The sequence below is a fragment of the Gigantopelta aegis genome, chromosome 5 (genome assembly GCF_016097555.1).
Source record: "Gigantopelta aegis isolate Gae_Host chromosome 5, Gae_host_genome, whole genome shotgun sequence".
Lineage (NCBI taxonomy): Eukaryota > Metazoa > Mollusca > Gastropoda > Neomphalida > Peltospiridae > Gigantopelta > Gigantopelta aegis.
The window spans coordinates 17,343,606-17,360,468 of NC_054703.1; the positions used below are offsets into that span (position 1 = coordinate 17,343,606).

The window sequence follows — 16,863 nt, forward strand, 5'->3', positions numbered from 1 at the left end:
CCCAGTTGATCCAGTGTGGATCCTATAACCTATATTGATATATATATCTCATCTTGTCCTACAGCCCATTTTAACCATGCAGTCAACCTTGATCATACAATTGATCTTATCCTAAGATCCATCTCGATCATACAATTGATCTTATCCTAGAACCTATGCAATTGACCATCATATAATTCATCTTGTCGTACAATTCATCCTTACCGTACGACATATGATGGTCATACAATTTATCTTGTCTTAGAACCCATACAACTGAACGTCATACAATTAATCTTGTCCTAGATCCCATACAATTGACCGTCATACAAGTTATCTTGTCCTAGAACCCATACAATTGACCGTCATACAAGTTATCTTGTCCTAGAACCCATACAATTGACCGTCATACAAGTTATCTTGTCCTAGATCCCATACAATTGACCGTCATACAATTAATCTTGTCCTAGATCCCATACAATTGACCGTCATACAAGTTATCTTGTCCTAGAACCCATACAATTGACCGTCATACAATTAATCTTGTCCTAGAACCCATACAATTTACCGTCATACAATTTATCTTGTCCTAGATCCCATACAATTGACCGTCATACAAGTTATCTTGTCCTACAACCAATCCTTACCGTACGACAAATGGTGGTCATACAAATAATCTTGTCTTATAATTACTGGCCTAAGGGTTGCAAACACTGAAATACGTCTCTGCTTATACCCAGTGTACTGGCCTAAGGGTTGCAAACACTGAAATACGTCTCTGTTATACCCAGTGTACTGGACAACGTATGGAACAATAAATGTTATATCCTGAACAGAAGTAGCTTTAAAGGGCTTTAAAAATGAGGGGGAAGGGGGCGAATTATAAATAAAATAAATTTGCAATTTATTTACTTACGTTACAAAATAAATTACAAGTCTGAAATTTAGTATAGAAGTTCACTTATTAATGCGATACATATATTAATGAGGGGGGGGGGGGGGGGGCGGGTAAGGAAAACTGAGCCACTTTGAACTATTTGATGTCATTAACCTATCCATGGTGGCCATGTTTTTGACAGACTACCCCATAACCCGTTAACTTGTATTGGTTGCCTAGAAAACATCACAGCGAAATCCAAAATAGCCGCCATTTATTTCAACCAGATCGAACTCACGGAGTATGGTGAAATGGCCAATGTTGTTGTCTGACTGATGGCAAACTGTCAATCATGTTATTGCAGGCGTTTTTACGAAATCGTTGATTGCGAAATAGTCGGCTTAATTCACGGTGATCGTTATATACAAATATGTACAATATCCAAATTATGACATGTTGTAGATAGCCTATTTGTCTATCGTTCGCCCAAATTACTCGACTTTTAGCTGAAAACATTTTGTTTTATAATCGTTCTAAAGTACATATATGGAAAAGTGCGTGTGGTAATCGAGGTGGTCGCAATAGGAAAGTTCGTATAAGACCCATCTCTTTATGCCTATTAGAAATAAGCATCCGCATGTTGCACAATTTGTTTGGCCAAATAACATGTAAGACATATTTGAAAACGGATTTGTCGGAATAATACAGATGGTGAAGAAGAAAAAGTAGAAAAATAATAATAACGATTACAATACAGATGAATTCGTGGAACGTACAAGCATGGAAGGCGCAAGACACTAGATGGTCCGGGGTCATGCCCCCCAGGATATGTTGAAATCTATAGTCCGTCCCATGGGAACGGCTTTTTTCATACTATGAAATTTACTACAAGTTAGTTATTTCTGAGCCGATATATTTGTAAATTGCACACACAAATAGTATTTTTTTGTTATTTTGAAAACACTTTTAAACAAAACTTAAATTGTTTATTTTGAAAACACGTTTCAAACAAAACTTAAATTAATAACACAAAACATTTTTATAGAAATATGAGACGGACTATAGAGGCTCTGAAATTTCAGAGAGGTTACACACTTAAAACGTCAATATCAATATCCCCTTGCCCACCCCGCTAGCTACGACCCTGTCAGCCCTAATAAATTTAATAATTAAAACAATTTACACTGTGACAAAAACTTAAAAGTTCCAAAATTGAAAAAAACTGCGGCAGTCTCCATGTCATTGCCGATTGCCGTGATTAACTGCCGTGGTTACAAAAATAAGTCTTTTTCGCACAATCATCTAGATAAAGAGTTCACTATATGGTCTTCTTTTTCAATAAGTCTTTTTAATTTTAAACATAATGGATTATTAGACTCACCCTAACTGGTACAAACTTGTTACAGGAAATGGCTGGATTTATAATCTAAAAACAAACAAATTAAAATTAAAAGATACGATTCTACAATATTCTTCAAAAAAGAACAACAATCACAAAACCGAAGCAACAACAACAGCACACATATAGTACATAAAATGCACTCGAAAAACCACAATTATCATCTCCAAAAAACCCCACCCCTCCGAAAACACCCCATTATAACAACAACAAAAAACCTCCCCAGCCCCCCCCAAAACCACAAAAACCACAACAAACAAACAAAAAAACACGCCAACAAAACAACAACACGAAAACATTGATATCCCCATCCTCCAAAAAACCCCACCCTCCGAAAACACCCCATTATAACCCCCCCAATTAAAAAAACAAACCCCCCCCCCCAACAAAACAACAACACGAAAACATCGATACCCCCTCCCTCCAAAAAAACGCATCCCGTTTGGTATGCTTATGTGATGTTAATACAATATAGCTTGTAGATGTAAATATTTTCATTTTGTTTTCTAATCGGTCTGATTAAACATATTGTCCTTTCCCCGCCAGCAGTACCCATGTCATTTTTGCAAAGCATACCAACTTTGAGTGGATGTATCCTCACCTCTGTTTTATCGCTTGGTTGTTTCTTATCTGTAAAGAAACAAATATAATGGACACCGTTTATATTCACGTGTTGTACTACAACAGATCACTGCACCACGACTGGTATATCAAAGTCCGTGGTAAGTACTATCCTGTCGGTGGGATGGTGCATATAAAAGATCCCTTGCTACTAATGGAAAAACGTTGCGGGTTTCCTCTCCATGACTATGTCAAAAGTACCAAATGTATGCCAATGGCCGATGATTAATAAATCAATGTGCTCTAGTGGTGTTGTTAAACCAAACAAATTTAATTTACTACAACAGTTATAGAGCGAATCATTAAATATTATGTTTTTATCCAAGCCTAGTATAAAAACAATGTGATGGGGGAGGGAGAGGGGGAGTGGGGACGGGGTTGGAGGCATAGCCATCCATGTATCCCCACTACTTCTAACTGCATCAGTGCTAATTGTCTTTCCTGTGTACAACAAGATGTCATTATTAATACTAGTAGCTGATTCCTTCAAGTTACACTGGACAATGGAAAGATGATGTCATTATTAATACTAGTAGCTGATTCCTTCAAGTTACACTGGACAATGGAAAGATGATGTTATTATTAATACTAGTAGCTGATTCCTTCAAGTTACACTGGACAGTGGAAAGGTTATGTCATTATTAATACTAGTAGCTGATTCCTTCAAGTTACACTGGACAATGGAAAGATGATGTCATTATTAATACTAGTAGCTGATTCCTTCAAGTTACACTGGACAGTGGAAAGATGATGTCATTATTAATACTAGTAGCTGATTCCTTCAAGTTACACTGGACAGTGGAAAGATGATGTCATTATTAATACTAGTAGCTGATTCCTTCAAGTTACACTGGACAGTGGAAAGATGATGTCATTATTAATACTAGTAGCTGATTCCTTCAAGTTACACTGGACAATGGAAAGATGATGTCAAAAAAGAAAACAAAAATCATAAGAGAAAAAACCCGAGTAAATAACAGACTGTGGCAAACAGCAGAGACACGACCAACAAACTGAACGAACCAACTATCGATTAAATAACATTATGTTATGTAGTAAATAACAGACTGTGGCAAACAGCAGAGACACGACCAACACACTGAACGAACCAACTATCGATTAAATAACATTATGTTATGTAGTAAATAACAGACTGTGGCAAACAGCAGAGACACGACCAACACATTGAACGAACCAACTATCGATTAAATAACATTATGTTATGTAGTAAATAACAGACTGTGGCAAACAGCAGAGACACGACCAACACATTGAACGAACCAACTATCGATTAAATAACATTATGTTATGTAATAAATAACAGACTGTGGCAAACAGCAGATACACGACCAACACATTGAACGAACCAACTATCGATTAAATAACATTATGTTATGTAGTAAATAACAGACTGTGGCAAACAGCAGAGACACGACCAACACAATGAACGAACCAACTATCGATTAAATAACATTATGTTATGTAATAAATAACAGACTGTGGCAAACAGCAGAGACACGACCAACACATTGAACGAACCAACTATCGATTAAATAACATTATGTTATGTAGTAAATAACAGACTGTGGCAAACAGCAGAGACACGACCAACAAACTGAACGAACCAACTATCGATTAAATAACATTATGTTATGTAGTAAATAACAGACTGTGGCAAACAGCAGAGACACGACCAACACATTGAACGAACCAACTATCGATTAAATAACATGTTATGTAGTAAATAACAGACTGTGGCAAACAGCAGAGACACGACCAACACATTGAACGAACCAACTATCGATTAAATAACATTATGTTATGTAATAAATAACAGACTGTGGCAAACAGCAGAGACACGACCAACACATTGAACGAACCAACTATCGATTAAATAACATTATGTTATGTAGTAAATAACAGACTGTGGCAAACAGCAGAGACACGACCAACACATTGAACGAACCAACTATCGATTAAATAACATTATGTTATGTAGTAAATAACAGACTGTGGCAAACAGCAGAGACACGACCAACACATTGAACGAACCAACTATCGATTAAATAACATTATGTTATGTAGTAAATAACAGACTGTGGCAAACAGCAGAGACACGACCAACACATTGAACGAACCAACTATCGATTAAATAACATTATGTTATGTAGAAAATAAATACTTTCCAATGTATTAACTATCGATTAAATAATATTATGTTATGTAGAAAATAAACACTTTCCAATGTATCAACTATCGATTAAATAACATTATGTTATGTAGTAAATAAATACTTTCCAATGTATTTGCCTCCAACTGCATTCTGTATTCAATAACATTACAGCATGTGATGAATAAATAATTAATAATGTATTGGCCACTAGCATTAAATAAGACGACATTCTGAGTTAACTAAATACTTACCCATGTCTTTCCTACTGTACATTCTATATTAGGATAACATTCTTTGTTAAGTAAATACTTGCCGTTGTCTTTGCTGCTTATCATGTATTCTGTGGTAAATAAGATGACATTCTGTGTTAAGTAAATACTTATCGATGTCTGTGCTGTTAGCTGTGTATTCTGTATTAAATAAGATGCAACTCTATGTTAAGTAAATACTTACTGATGTCTTTCCTACCAGACATGTATTCTATATTAAATAATATAACATCTGTGATAATTAAATGCTTACCGGTATTTTTACCACTAGCCATACATTCTATATTAAATAAGATACCATTCTGTGTTAAGTAACCGCTTACCAATGTCTTTACCACCAGCTGTTCATAATGTATTAAATAAAATAGCATTCTGTGTTAAGTAAATACTTACCAATGTCTTTGCTACCAGCTGTGAATTCTGTATTAAATAAGACGACATTCTAGTTAAGTAAATACTTACTAATGTCTTTGTTACTAGATGAGGATTCTGTATTAAGCTTGTCGAAATATTCGTAAACTTTTTGCGTCCATCCTCCTGTTGATCGAATGTGTAAACAGAAAGTATCTGAAATTTTACACACAAAAGTAGTTTTAAAGGTACTTAATACATTTACAATACTACATGTAGTCTTTTTGCCAAGCCCTTGTTCTTTACGGTTTTTGCATCTTTGGAATGTGCTAACTGAGGATCCGAGGGGTGCAAACTTTGCACCCTTGAGCATTTTAAAATATTCAACATGACATCCAAGGTGGCTGCCAAAACACATAACTGGCAATATTTAGGTTATTTTATCACCTATGACGAAACGGTTGATGTCTATGACGGTAGTTTAGTTGGTCAAGAAATTCAGAACTATTCCAAGTTGATTAAGATATTACAACAAATGTTTATCATTGTTTGAATTCAAGATGACCAATATAATGGCATTGTTATATGTTTATCATTACTTAAAACAATGATTGTGAAAGCAGCAGCTTAGTTTTAAAGGAGTATCAATCAGGTCTGGTTGTTAATCTACATGTAAAGTTACTTACCATGGACCAAGTAGTTCACAATGTCAAGCTTGCTGTCGTAAACCGGAATAAGCACGCAAATTATAAGTGACTGATTTTTATAGTTTGTCAATCTCATTTACTAATACTAATAATGGATATAATGTACACTTTATCAAATGTTGTATTTGGTTAGCAATTTATCCGGAACTGTGTAAGTCGTCCAAGGCCACCTTTTCACATTTAACATTTCAATTACTAGTATCCTGTTCAATTACTAGTATCCTGTTCAATTACTAGTATGTTTCAGCAATACCTGAACATGATCACCATAACCGAATGCACGTAGTAGCCATATATGTTCATATGGCTTGTGTCTAACAACGAGTATTTAAAAAAATATATAAAAAAATACACCATCCAGGACAACAGCTTTTTTGTTGATATATAGCTTCTATTATGGTCTTACTAGAAGCATAACCGGATACTTAGTAATTTCAATGTTGACGTGAGAAAAATTGATGTCTGACAAACTGATATGGTCAACGAACTGTAGTGATGAAGTATAAATATTAATTATCAATAGACAGAAAATGTGAATTATTATAAAGACTGATTCCACAGTATTTACCAAAACGCCAATCATTGGTTGTGGCTTGCCCATTTAATACAACAAGGTAGACATTATAGAATCGGTCTATATGACACGACCTTACTTCTAGATGCACCCCCTACGACAGCAGTCAGCTTAATACTTATTATTATAGATGGTCTGTGATCGATCCCCGTCGGTGGGCCCATTGGGCTATTTCTCGTTCGAGCCAGTGCACAACGAATCGTATATCAATGGCCGTGGTATGTACTACCCTGTCTGTGGGATGGTGCATGAAAAAGACCCCTTGCTGCTAATCGAAAAGAGTAGCCCATGAAGTGGCGACAGCCGGTTTCATCTCTCAATATCTGTGTGGTCCTTAACCATATGTCTGACGCCATATAACCGTAAATAAAATGTGTTGAGTGCGTCGTTAAATAAACCATTTCCTTCAGATACCTGTAATTACTTGTATACATATTTTAATGCACTGGACATCCTCAAGAGATAGCAGTTGGTTTCAAAATGACTGTTGAAGGTAATGCATATAAAGATAACATTTCTTTCTTTTGACAGCTATTTTGATAGCCATCTTGGATTCAGTCGGTGACAAAAAAAAAATATTTTAGAAAACAAATACAAGAACTGAATTCTTTGCCCTAAAAATGTCCTATATTTAAAGTAAAAGTTATTGTTTGTAGTGAAGTAGAATGCACGATATGGTGACTTCTTATGTGGCAGTCATTTTATTGTCATCTTGCATTTAAATTATAATACAACATCTCAGTTATTCTTTGATCCATAAAACTCAATCGCTAATATCAAAAGTTTGATCTGGTTGATGTAAAATGTGATACATTAATAAATTATTTTAGATATTGCCAGATTTGTGGTTAGGTAACCATCTTGGACGTCATAATGACTATTTCAAAATATGCAAGCGTGTAAAGTTTGCATCTCTCGGATCCTAAACCTACACCTTCCACAGATGTAAACACAACAAAGAACAAATTGTAGGAGCCGAACTGCAAGGTTACTTGCCTTGGCAAACAGACTATACTGAATGGTATCAGAAATCCCCATCCAAACCCCACTTCAAATATCAAATAGCTGACTTCAAACATCAGATAGCTCAGTTCTCCACCCTACTTCAAATATCAGATAACTCAGACCCCCCCCCCCCCCCCCCCCCTAACCCCACTTTAAATATCAGATAGTTCGGTCCTTCCACCCCAATATCAGATACGTATGTCAAGAACATAATAATATTATTGTAAACTTTGTAATGCAATATATATTCCTCATAAACCGTTAATCAACAACAAATAGAGTATAAAAACGAAGTATCATATTGTTAAAATGGTTTGGTGTGGTATTCAACATTCACAATCATGAAACACATCCAAACACACCATTGACTGTGCTATGAGTTGCTAGAGCGATCTACTCTTTATCGCACCAGCAATAGAGAAACACATGCTAAACAATAATCGTGGATGCCATGCATGTTTTTGCACGCGACGCAATTAAATTTGCTTTATAAAGTGTAAGCTGTGTTGTTTGAGACGTCTTCAGCCATGGGTAGGCGTCTTTTAGCTCCCACTGAGGTGGCACGAGTCACCCCCGGTGATTCAATGAGGGATCTCATAGCCCGCATTTGCTAACCAGTACAACGTTCATTGCAGAGGGTTTCCAACGTGCCAACATACTGCGTGAAGACTGATATCTGATATCATTAGCAATAAGGAATATATTTTCGAGCGCAAGAACACTCCAAAACGATTTAGCAAGAGTAGATAATAGATAATAATCAAATATCCACTGTGACGGTTAGGAACAAACTTCATGGAGGTGGCCATCTATCCAGAAGACGACAACAACACATCCCACTTTCACAGCATCATTGACAGAATGCATCGTGTCAGCTGGAGGGTTAACTGTTGGTGACGAGCTTTCCTTACGAATGAGCTCAGAAGACCACCACAACACATTCCACTTTCACAGCATCACTGACTGAATGCATCATGTCAGCTGGAGGGATAACCGTTGGTGACAACGTAGAGTGTGGATTGTATGCAGATTTCACACAACGCCGTATCATTCTGGCACAGAAGTTGTTCCAGCAAGATTGAGATGTCCTGGGACTCCCGAGGGCATCCAAAACGTTTTCTGGTAGACATTTGGAGGTTATATCTACTAAATACGATGCATCACTGATCAAAATGATGGCTGATGCTGTTCCATATTTTGAAATTGTGCATACCTTTTCATCTCTTTGGTAAAACTCTTGCACATTATTATTTTTTTCATTATTTTAGATGCAGTGACATACTTGAAAGCTGTGGTGGCGGTATGCTCTCATTTCACAAACAAACTGATATGATCACTGGCACCAGATAGAGTTTCATGGAATCAACCACTATTTTGCATTGTATAGATATACAGCCCTGGTCACGTATTACAGTTTTGTCAATTAAATTTAAAGAACGAGAACGCTTCGCAAATTGAACCACTGCCATTCACGATTGTTTTGGTGGGGCAATCTTATGGTTTGGGCGTAATTCGGGTTGAACAAACAACTGATCCTTTCACCACAAGTATGCATTCACATGGTCTGGCCAAAAATTCCCCCTGATATAAATCCTATAGAACCAGCCTGGAACAGCCGTGTTAGTCATGTTCATGTTCGCCATGTCCATCCACGATCGATAAATGAGTTGGAAATGGTTCTGGATGAAGAATGGCGAAAAGTTCCACGACGTCAGGTGGGTCATCTCATTTGGTCAATGCCAAGATATGTACAAGCCTGCACTAATGGTCATGATGGCTACACGCGATGTTAAAGCCAATTAGTGTAATAAGTACACGGGTATTTCTTTTTATAATTTTTAATTGCTGATCAGACTGCACGTGTTTCTGTGGGTGTTGAGTAAATAACTCTAACACAACTCGTAACACGGCAATTGTCTTTTCTTTTTTCTCTTCTCTCCTTTTTTTTATTTTGTAATAATAATAATAATAATAATAATAAATATTATTATCATTATTTTATATAGATATATGTATATATATATGTATATATATATATATATATATATATATATATATATATATATATATATATATATATATACGTATGTGTATATGTATATGTATATGTGTGTATATATATATATATATATATATATATATATATATATATATATATATATATGTGTGTGTGTGTGTGTGTGTGTGTGTGTTTGTGTGTGTGTGTGTTTACATGTTGGTGAAGGCTTAATATCATATCAGCTCATTTATTGTCAAATGATACTTCATATTCATGCTTTATTAGTTGTTGCTTAACTTTTCGTGAGGAGTATGTTGTAGGGCTCAAAACTCATATTTGTGTTGGGTGAGATAACACGGAAGTTGTATCTCATAGGTTCCACTGACAATTTGTGCACAGTGTAATTACTATGGGGAGGCCCAGCTACAGTCCGTATTTTGAGTAACTTGGGCAAAATGTTTAAAGAGTTTACACGTGTTTGTGTGACGCATAACGTGTGTCTAGTGAGAGAAGTAACTTGGGCAAAATGTATAAAGCGTTTACACGTGTTTGTATGGTGCAGAATGAATGAATGAATGAATGTTTCACGACACCCCAGTGTATGATGCAGAACGTGTGTCTAGTGAGAGAAGTAACTTGGGTAAAATGTTTAAAGCGTTTACCTTCCACTTCGGGTGCACTGCTAATGGTGAACGGGTGCCACTCGAATCGCGCCACAGCCGGGATCTTGATGAAGATGTAGTCACCCGGCTTGTAGCTCATGTTGTCTGGACGTGACAGGACTAGCTGTGTAACCTGCAAGACGTATTTACATATACATAAGTTAACATATTTTATTTACGGTTATATGGCATCGGACATATCGTTAAGGACCACACAGATATTGAGAGAGGAAATTCGGTGTCGCGATTTTATTAGCTACTCTTTTCGATTAGCAGCAAGGGATCTTTTATATGCACCATCCCATAGATAGGATGGCACATATGGCCTTTGATGTACCAGTCGTGGTGCACTGGCTGGAGCGAGAAATAGCCCAGTCTGAATTGGGCCACCGACGGGCATCGCTTTACCGCTGGGCTACGTCTCGCCCCCGTAATACCAAACACTTAAACCTGTACACGTTTTAAACAATAAAGAAAGGTTACTTTGTCTTACCTTTGTTTGACACCAAATAGCCGATGTGTATTTTTGTAATTCTGGTAGATGTCACATTTTATGTCATTTATAACATGTATAACATGTATACATTTAATTATACATACGAACAAAGCGTGTTCGCAGATGCAGTCGGTTTATTCTAGTAGCACATGTAGCACATGCTACGGGCCCAGCGCTTCAGGGGGCTCCGTGGTAATGTGTACATTTATTTCCCCCAGGTCATTTTTTCCCTCTCCCTAAGGCTGTTGCAAAATATATATCCTGGAAAGGTGCCCCGCTGTTATTTGTGCTACAGACCCCGTGGATCCTTAAGCCAGCTCTGAGATGTACTTCAGTTATGTCAAGGAAAGGACGAACTGGTATATATAAGTAAGAAAAACAACAGAGTGATGGCGCTACACTTCCCAATTTAGCCGTAAGGAAGGAGTGCATATCCCAGGATATAGATATTTTCTTATGCAATAAATTGACCATTTACCTTTGAAGGAAGCAGTTCAAATTCTTGAATGTAGATGTTTCCAAATCGAATGCCCTTGGTGATCTGTGACGATGCTAGGAGCTCAAGGCAGTACAAAAACGCCGGACCGATGAAATACTTGTAGAAATCTTTTGCGTGCAGAATCAGTAAAATCCAAAATACAATGTACAGCTTGTGCAGCCAGTAAAACACCTGAAAATATACTTCTAATGTACAGAGTGGGCAGAGAGAGAGAGAGAGAGAGAGAGAGAGAGAGAGACAGCGAGAGAGACGGCAAGAGCTATAGCAATAACCGTGTTTTTCCAACATGGAATTATAATAGAGTTTGTTTTGTTTAATGACACCACTAGAGCACTTTGATTTATGAATCATCGGCTAGTGGATGCCAAACATATGGTCATTTTGACAGAATCATAGAGAGGAAACCCGCTACATTTCCCATTAATACCAAGATATATTTTATATGCATCATTCCATAGACAGGATAGCACATACCACGGCCTTTGATGTACCAGTCGTGGCACACTGGCTGGAGCGAAAGATAGCTCAATGGGCCCACCGACGGGGATAGATCCCAGACTTACCGCGAATGAAGCGAACGCTTTACCACTGGGCTACGCTGTGACTTTGATGCAATCTGAAACCCTGTCCATCCCCTGAGTTACCTTGCGAAACTGAAAGCGGAGTCAAAAAAGTGCAGCGTACCTGAAAATATCCCTTTCTTCGAATAACGGGCAGCGAGCCGGCCATCATGACGCCTAGAAGGAGAACCATCATAAAACCAGTGATCGAGGCGGACCCCGCCACCCACCCGATCCGCGCCTTCGTTGTGAGGAGAAACTCGGCAACCGTCAGATTGAACCTGGGACTGTCGGCGACCACAACTGAAAACAATCAAACACAGAGATCAGTGTGTGTGAACACGACTCAACACGGCCTTACACAGCGGAGATCAGTGTGTGTGTGAACACACTCAACACGGCCGTACACAGCGGGAAGAGGTGGAAGAAAAACAAAATAAACAAACAAACAAACCTAACTAAAATATACTGAATGAATGAATAAAGAGAAGTAAAATGGATAGCTAGATTGTGTTGGATGGATGGATGGATGGATGGTAGAATTGTCAGATGAATGAGTGGGTGGATGGATGGATGGATGGTATACTTGTCAGATGGATGGGTGGGTGGACAGATGGATGGATGGACGGATGGTAGAATTATCAGATCGATGTGTGGGTGGACAGGTGGTCAGTCAGTCAGAGAGACCCAGTAGAAGAAAGGCCGAGCGACAGACATGTAATAAATAACCAGATGACCTGCATTGCCTATATGTGCGAGGCTGTGCCCGGCCGCGAACAGCAGGATGGCCACGCCCACCCACTTGTGCAGCTGAATATTCTCGTCTAGCGGCAGCACGTGCGCCAGGAAGGTCGTCCTGAGGAACGTCAGCGTCAGCCGCATCATCAGCAGAAGCACGAGGCAGCAGTTGAAGTTGAGACACATCCCACACCCACGTGCCGTGACGAGGTACCAGTTGTGTGTCCGGTAGATCCACGAGCCCACGACGAACAGGGCGATGTTGACGCTGACGTATACGAGAACGACCACCACCATAGACAGGTTGTTGAGGAGGAACGACTTGCTCAGGTACTTCTTACAGATCGAGGCTTTGGCCGGCGACTTCTGCGGGCGTTTCAGCCACTGTGAAGCACTGCAATACAGATGGACATACTATAATGGTTTCAGCCGCTGTGAAGCACTGCAATACAGATGGACATACTATAATGGTTTCAGCCACTGCGAAGCACTGCAATACAGATGGACATACTATAGTGGTCTCAGCCGCTGTGAAGCACTGCAATACAGATGGGCATACTATAATGGTTTCAGCCGCTGCGAAGCACTGCAATACAGATGGACATACTATAATGGTTTCAGCCGCTGTGAAGCACTGCAATACAGATGGACATACTATAATGGTTTCAGCCACTGTGCAGCACTGCAATACAGATGGACATACTATAATGGTTTCAGCCACTGCGAAGCACTGCAATACAGATGGACATACTATAATGGTTTCAGCCACTGTGAAGCACTTCAATACAGATGGACATACTATAATGGTCTCAGCCGCTGTGAAGCACTGCAATACAGATGGGCATACTATAATTGTTTCAGCCACTGTGAAGCACTGCAATACAGATGGACATACTATAGTGGTTTCAGCTGCTGTTAAGCACTGCAATACAGATGGACATACTATAGTGGTCTCAGCCGCTGTGAAGCACTGCAATACAGATGGACATACTATAGTGGTTTCAGCCGCTGTGAAGCACTGCAATACAGATGGGCATACTATAATTGTTTCAGCCACTGTGAAGCACTGCAATACAGATGGACATACTATAGTGGTTTCAGCTGCTGTTAAGCACTGCAATACAGATGGACATACTATAGTGGTCTCAGCCGCTGTGAAGCACTGCAATACAGATGGACATACTATAGTGGTCTCAGCCGCTGTGAAGCACTGCAATACAGATGGACATACTATAGTGGTCTCAGCCGCTGTGAAGCACTGCAATACAGATGGACATACTATAATGGTTTCAGCCGCTGTGAAGCACTGCAATACAGATGGACATACTATAATGGTTTCAGCCGCTGTGAAGCACTGCAATACAGATGGGCATACTATAATGGTTTCAGCCGCTGTGAAGCACTGCAATACAGATGGGCATACTATAATTGTTTCAGCCGCTGTGAAGCACTGCAATACAGATGGACATACTATAATGGTTTCAGCCGCTGTTAAGCACTGCAATACAGATGGACATACTATAATGGTTTCAGCCGCTGTGAAGCACTGCAATACAGATGGGCATACTATAATGGTCTCAGCCGCTGTGAAGCACTGCAATACAGATGGACATACTATAGTGGTCTCAGCCGCTGTGAAGCACTGCAATACAGATGGACATACTATAGTGATCTCAGTCGCTGTGAAGCACTGCAATACAGATGGACATACTATAATTGTTTCAGCCGCTGTGAAGCACTGCAATACAGATGGACATACTATAGTGGTCTCAGCCGCTGTGAAGCACTGCAATACAGATGGACATACTATAATTGTTTCAGCCGCTGTGAAGCACTGCAATACAGATGGACATACTATAGTGGTCTCAGCCGCTGTGAAGCACTGCAATACAGATGGACATACTGTAGTGGTCTCAGCCGCTGCGAAGCAAAGCAATACAGATGGACATACTATAGTGGTCTCAGCCGCTGCGAAGCACTGCAATACAGATGGACATACTATAGTGGTCTCAGCCGCTGTGAAGCACTGCAATAAGATGGATATACTATAGTGGTCTCAGCCGCTGTGAAGCACTGCAATACAGATGGACATACTATAATGGTTTCAGCCGCTGTGAAGCACTGCAATACAGATGGACATACTATAATGGTTTCAGCCACTGTGAAGCACTGCAATACAGATGGACATACTATAGTGGTCTCAGCCGCTGTGAAGCACTGCAATACAGATGGACATACTATAGTGGTCTCAGCCGCTGTGAAGCACTGCAATACAGATGGGCATACTATAATTGTTTCAGCCGCTGTGAAGCACTGCAATACAGATGGACATACTATAGTGGTTTCAGCTGCTGTTAAGCACTGCAATACAGATGGACATACTATAGTGGTCTCAGCCGCTGTGAAGCACTGCAATACAGATGGACATACTATAATTGTTTCAGCCGCTGTGAAGCACTGCAATACAGATGGACATACTATAATGATTTCAGCCGCTGTGAAGCACTGCAATGCAGATGGACATACTATAATGGTTTCAGCCGCTGTGAAGCACTGCAATACAGATGGGCATACTATAATTGTTTCAGCCGCTGTGAAGCACTGCAATACAGATGGACATACTATAATTGTTTCAGCCGCTGTGAAGCACTGCAATACAGATGGACATACTATAATGGTTTCAGCCGCTGTTAAGCACTGCAATACAGATGGACATACTATAATGGTTTCAGCCGCTGTGAAGCACTGCAATACAGATGGACATACTATAATGGTCTCAGCCGCTGTGAAGCACTGCAATACAGATGGGCATACTATAATGGTCTCAGCCGCTGTGAAGCACTGCAATACAGATGGACATACTATAATGGTCTCAGCCGCTGTGAAGCACTGCAATACAGATGGACATACTATAATGGTCTCAGCCGCTGTGAAGCACTGCAATACAGATGGGCATACTATAATGGTTTCAGCCACTCTGAAGCACTGCAAAACAGATGGACATACTATAATGGTCTCAGCCGCTGTGAAGCACTGCAATACAGATGGACATACTATAATGGTCTCAGCCGCTGTGAAGCACTGCAATACAGATGGGCATACTATAATTGTTTCAGCCGCTGTGAAGCACTGCAATACAGATGGACATACTATAATGGTTTCAGCACAGATGGACATACTATAATGGTTTCAGCCACTGTAGGATACGTTAAATGTTATAGATGGACATACTATAAATAAGTCAGCCACTGTGAAGCACTATAATATATCCTAGACTGTTCACTGTCCGCGCGGCTAAACGTATACCCATTATTACCATACGCGTACGAGATAGGGGAGCTGGAGCAACTCATCAAATTCGAGAAAAAATAACAGAGAAATTCGGGGAAAATTAGCTGGCCTGGACCCTTTTCACCATGTAGTTCCATAATTATACCCACAATATTGGTTTAATCAGTGTAAAAATGCTTAGTTATTCGTTTGCAACCCTATTTAGCTGTTTGGCAGTATTGCTAATAATATGAATGAATATTGTTATACAGATTTCGTTGAATTTGGGCAAAAATCGGCCTGCCCCCCTACAAAAATGGGAGCCCGTACGCCTATGTTTATTGCTACTCGCCCTGACAACTACAATAAGAAAAGCTTTACTAACTTTATCCTGTATTTCCATAATCCATTCACAAAAGTAAAGGATATGGTAAATTAGTAGACGTTTCAAAACTAGGTAATCCGACAATTATTACGACAAAAGTAAAGTTATATTTTTGTACAAAACATGGAACTCGAATTAACGGGTCAAGGACACTCCAACAAAATTAAATGTTATTCAGTGATTTGGTTTATTAATTCTTATTTTTTAAACACGTATTTTGATATAGAAAAACTATGAATGAACATGAGTACAGTCTACTACTACAGATAAGTGATTGCACCTTAGCCAAGTGCTTTACG

At 39.1% G+C, this 16,863-nt stretch overlaps 1 protein-coding gene across 3 annotated transcripts in view; it reads right to left on the reverse strand.

Moving 5' to 3' along the window:
- Positions 1-16,863, reverse strand: part of LOC121373485 (NADPH oxidase 5-like) — a 50,282-nt gene that overhangs the window by 4,760 nt on the left and 28,659 nt on the right. For all 3 annotated transcript variants that reach the window (XM_041500153.1, XM_041500154.1, XM_041500155.1), the window contains 7 exons: positions 12,909-13,303; positions 12,296-12,474; positions 11,591-11,782; positions 10,617-10,749; positions 5,781-5,885; positions 2,857-2,885; positions 2,238-2,282 (listed from right to left, as the gene is read on the reverse strand). In XM_041500153.1, the coding sequence (XP_041356087.1) occupies positions 2,238-2,282; positions 2,857-2,885; positions 5,781-5,885; positions 10,617-10,749; positions 11,591-11,782; positions 12,296-12,474; positions 12,909-13,303 (1,078 nt within the window). The remainder of the gene's footprint in view (positions 1-2,237; positions 2,283-2,856; positions 2,886-5,780; positions 5,886-10,616; positions 10,750-11,590; positions 11,783-12,295; positions 12,475-12,908; positions 13,304-16,863) is intronic.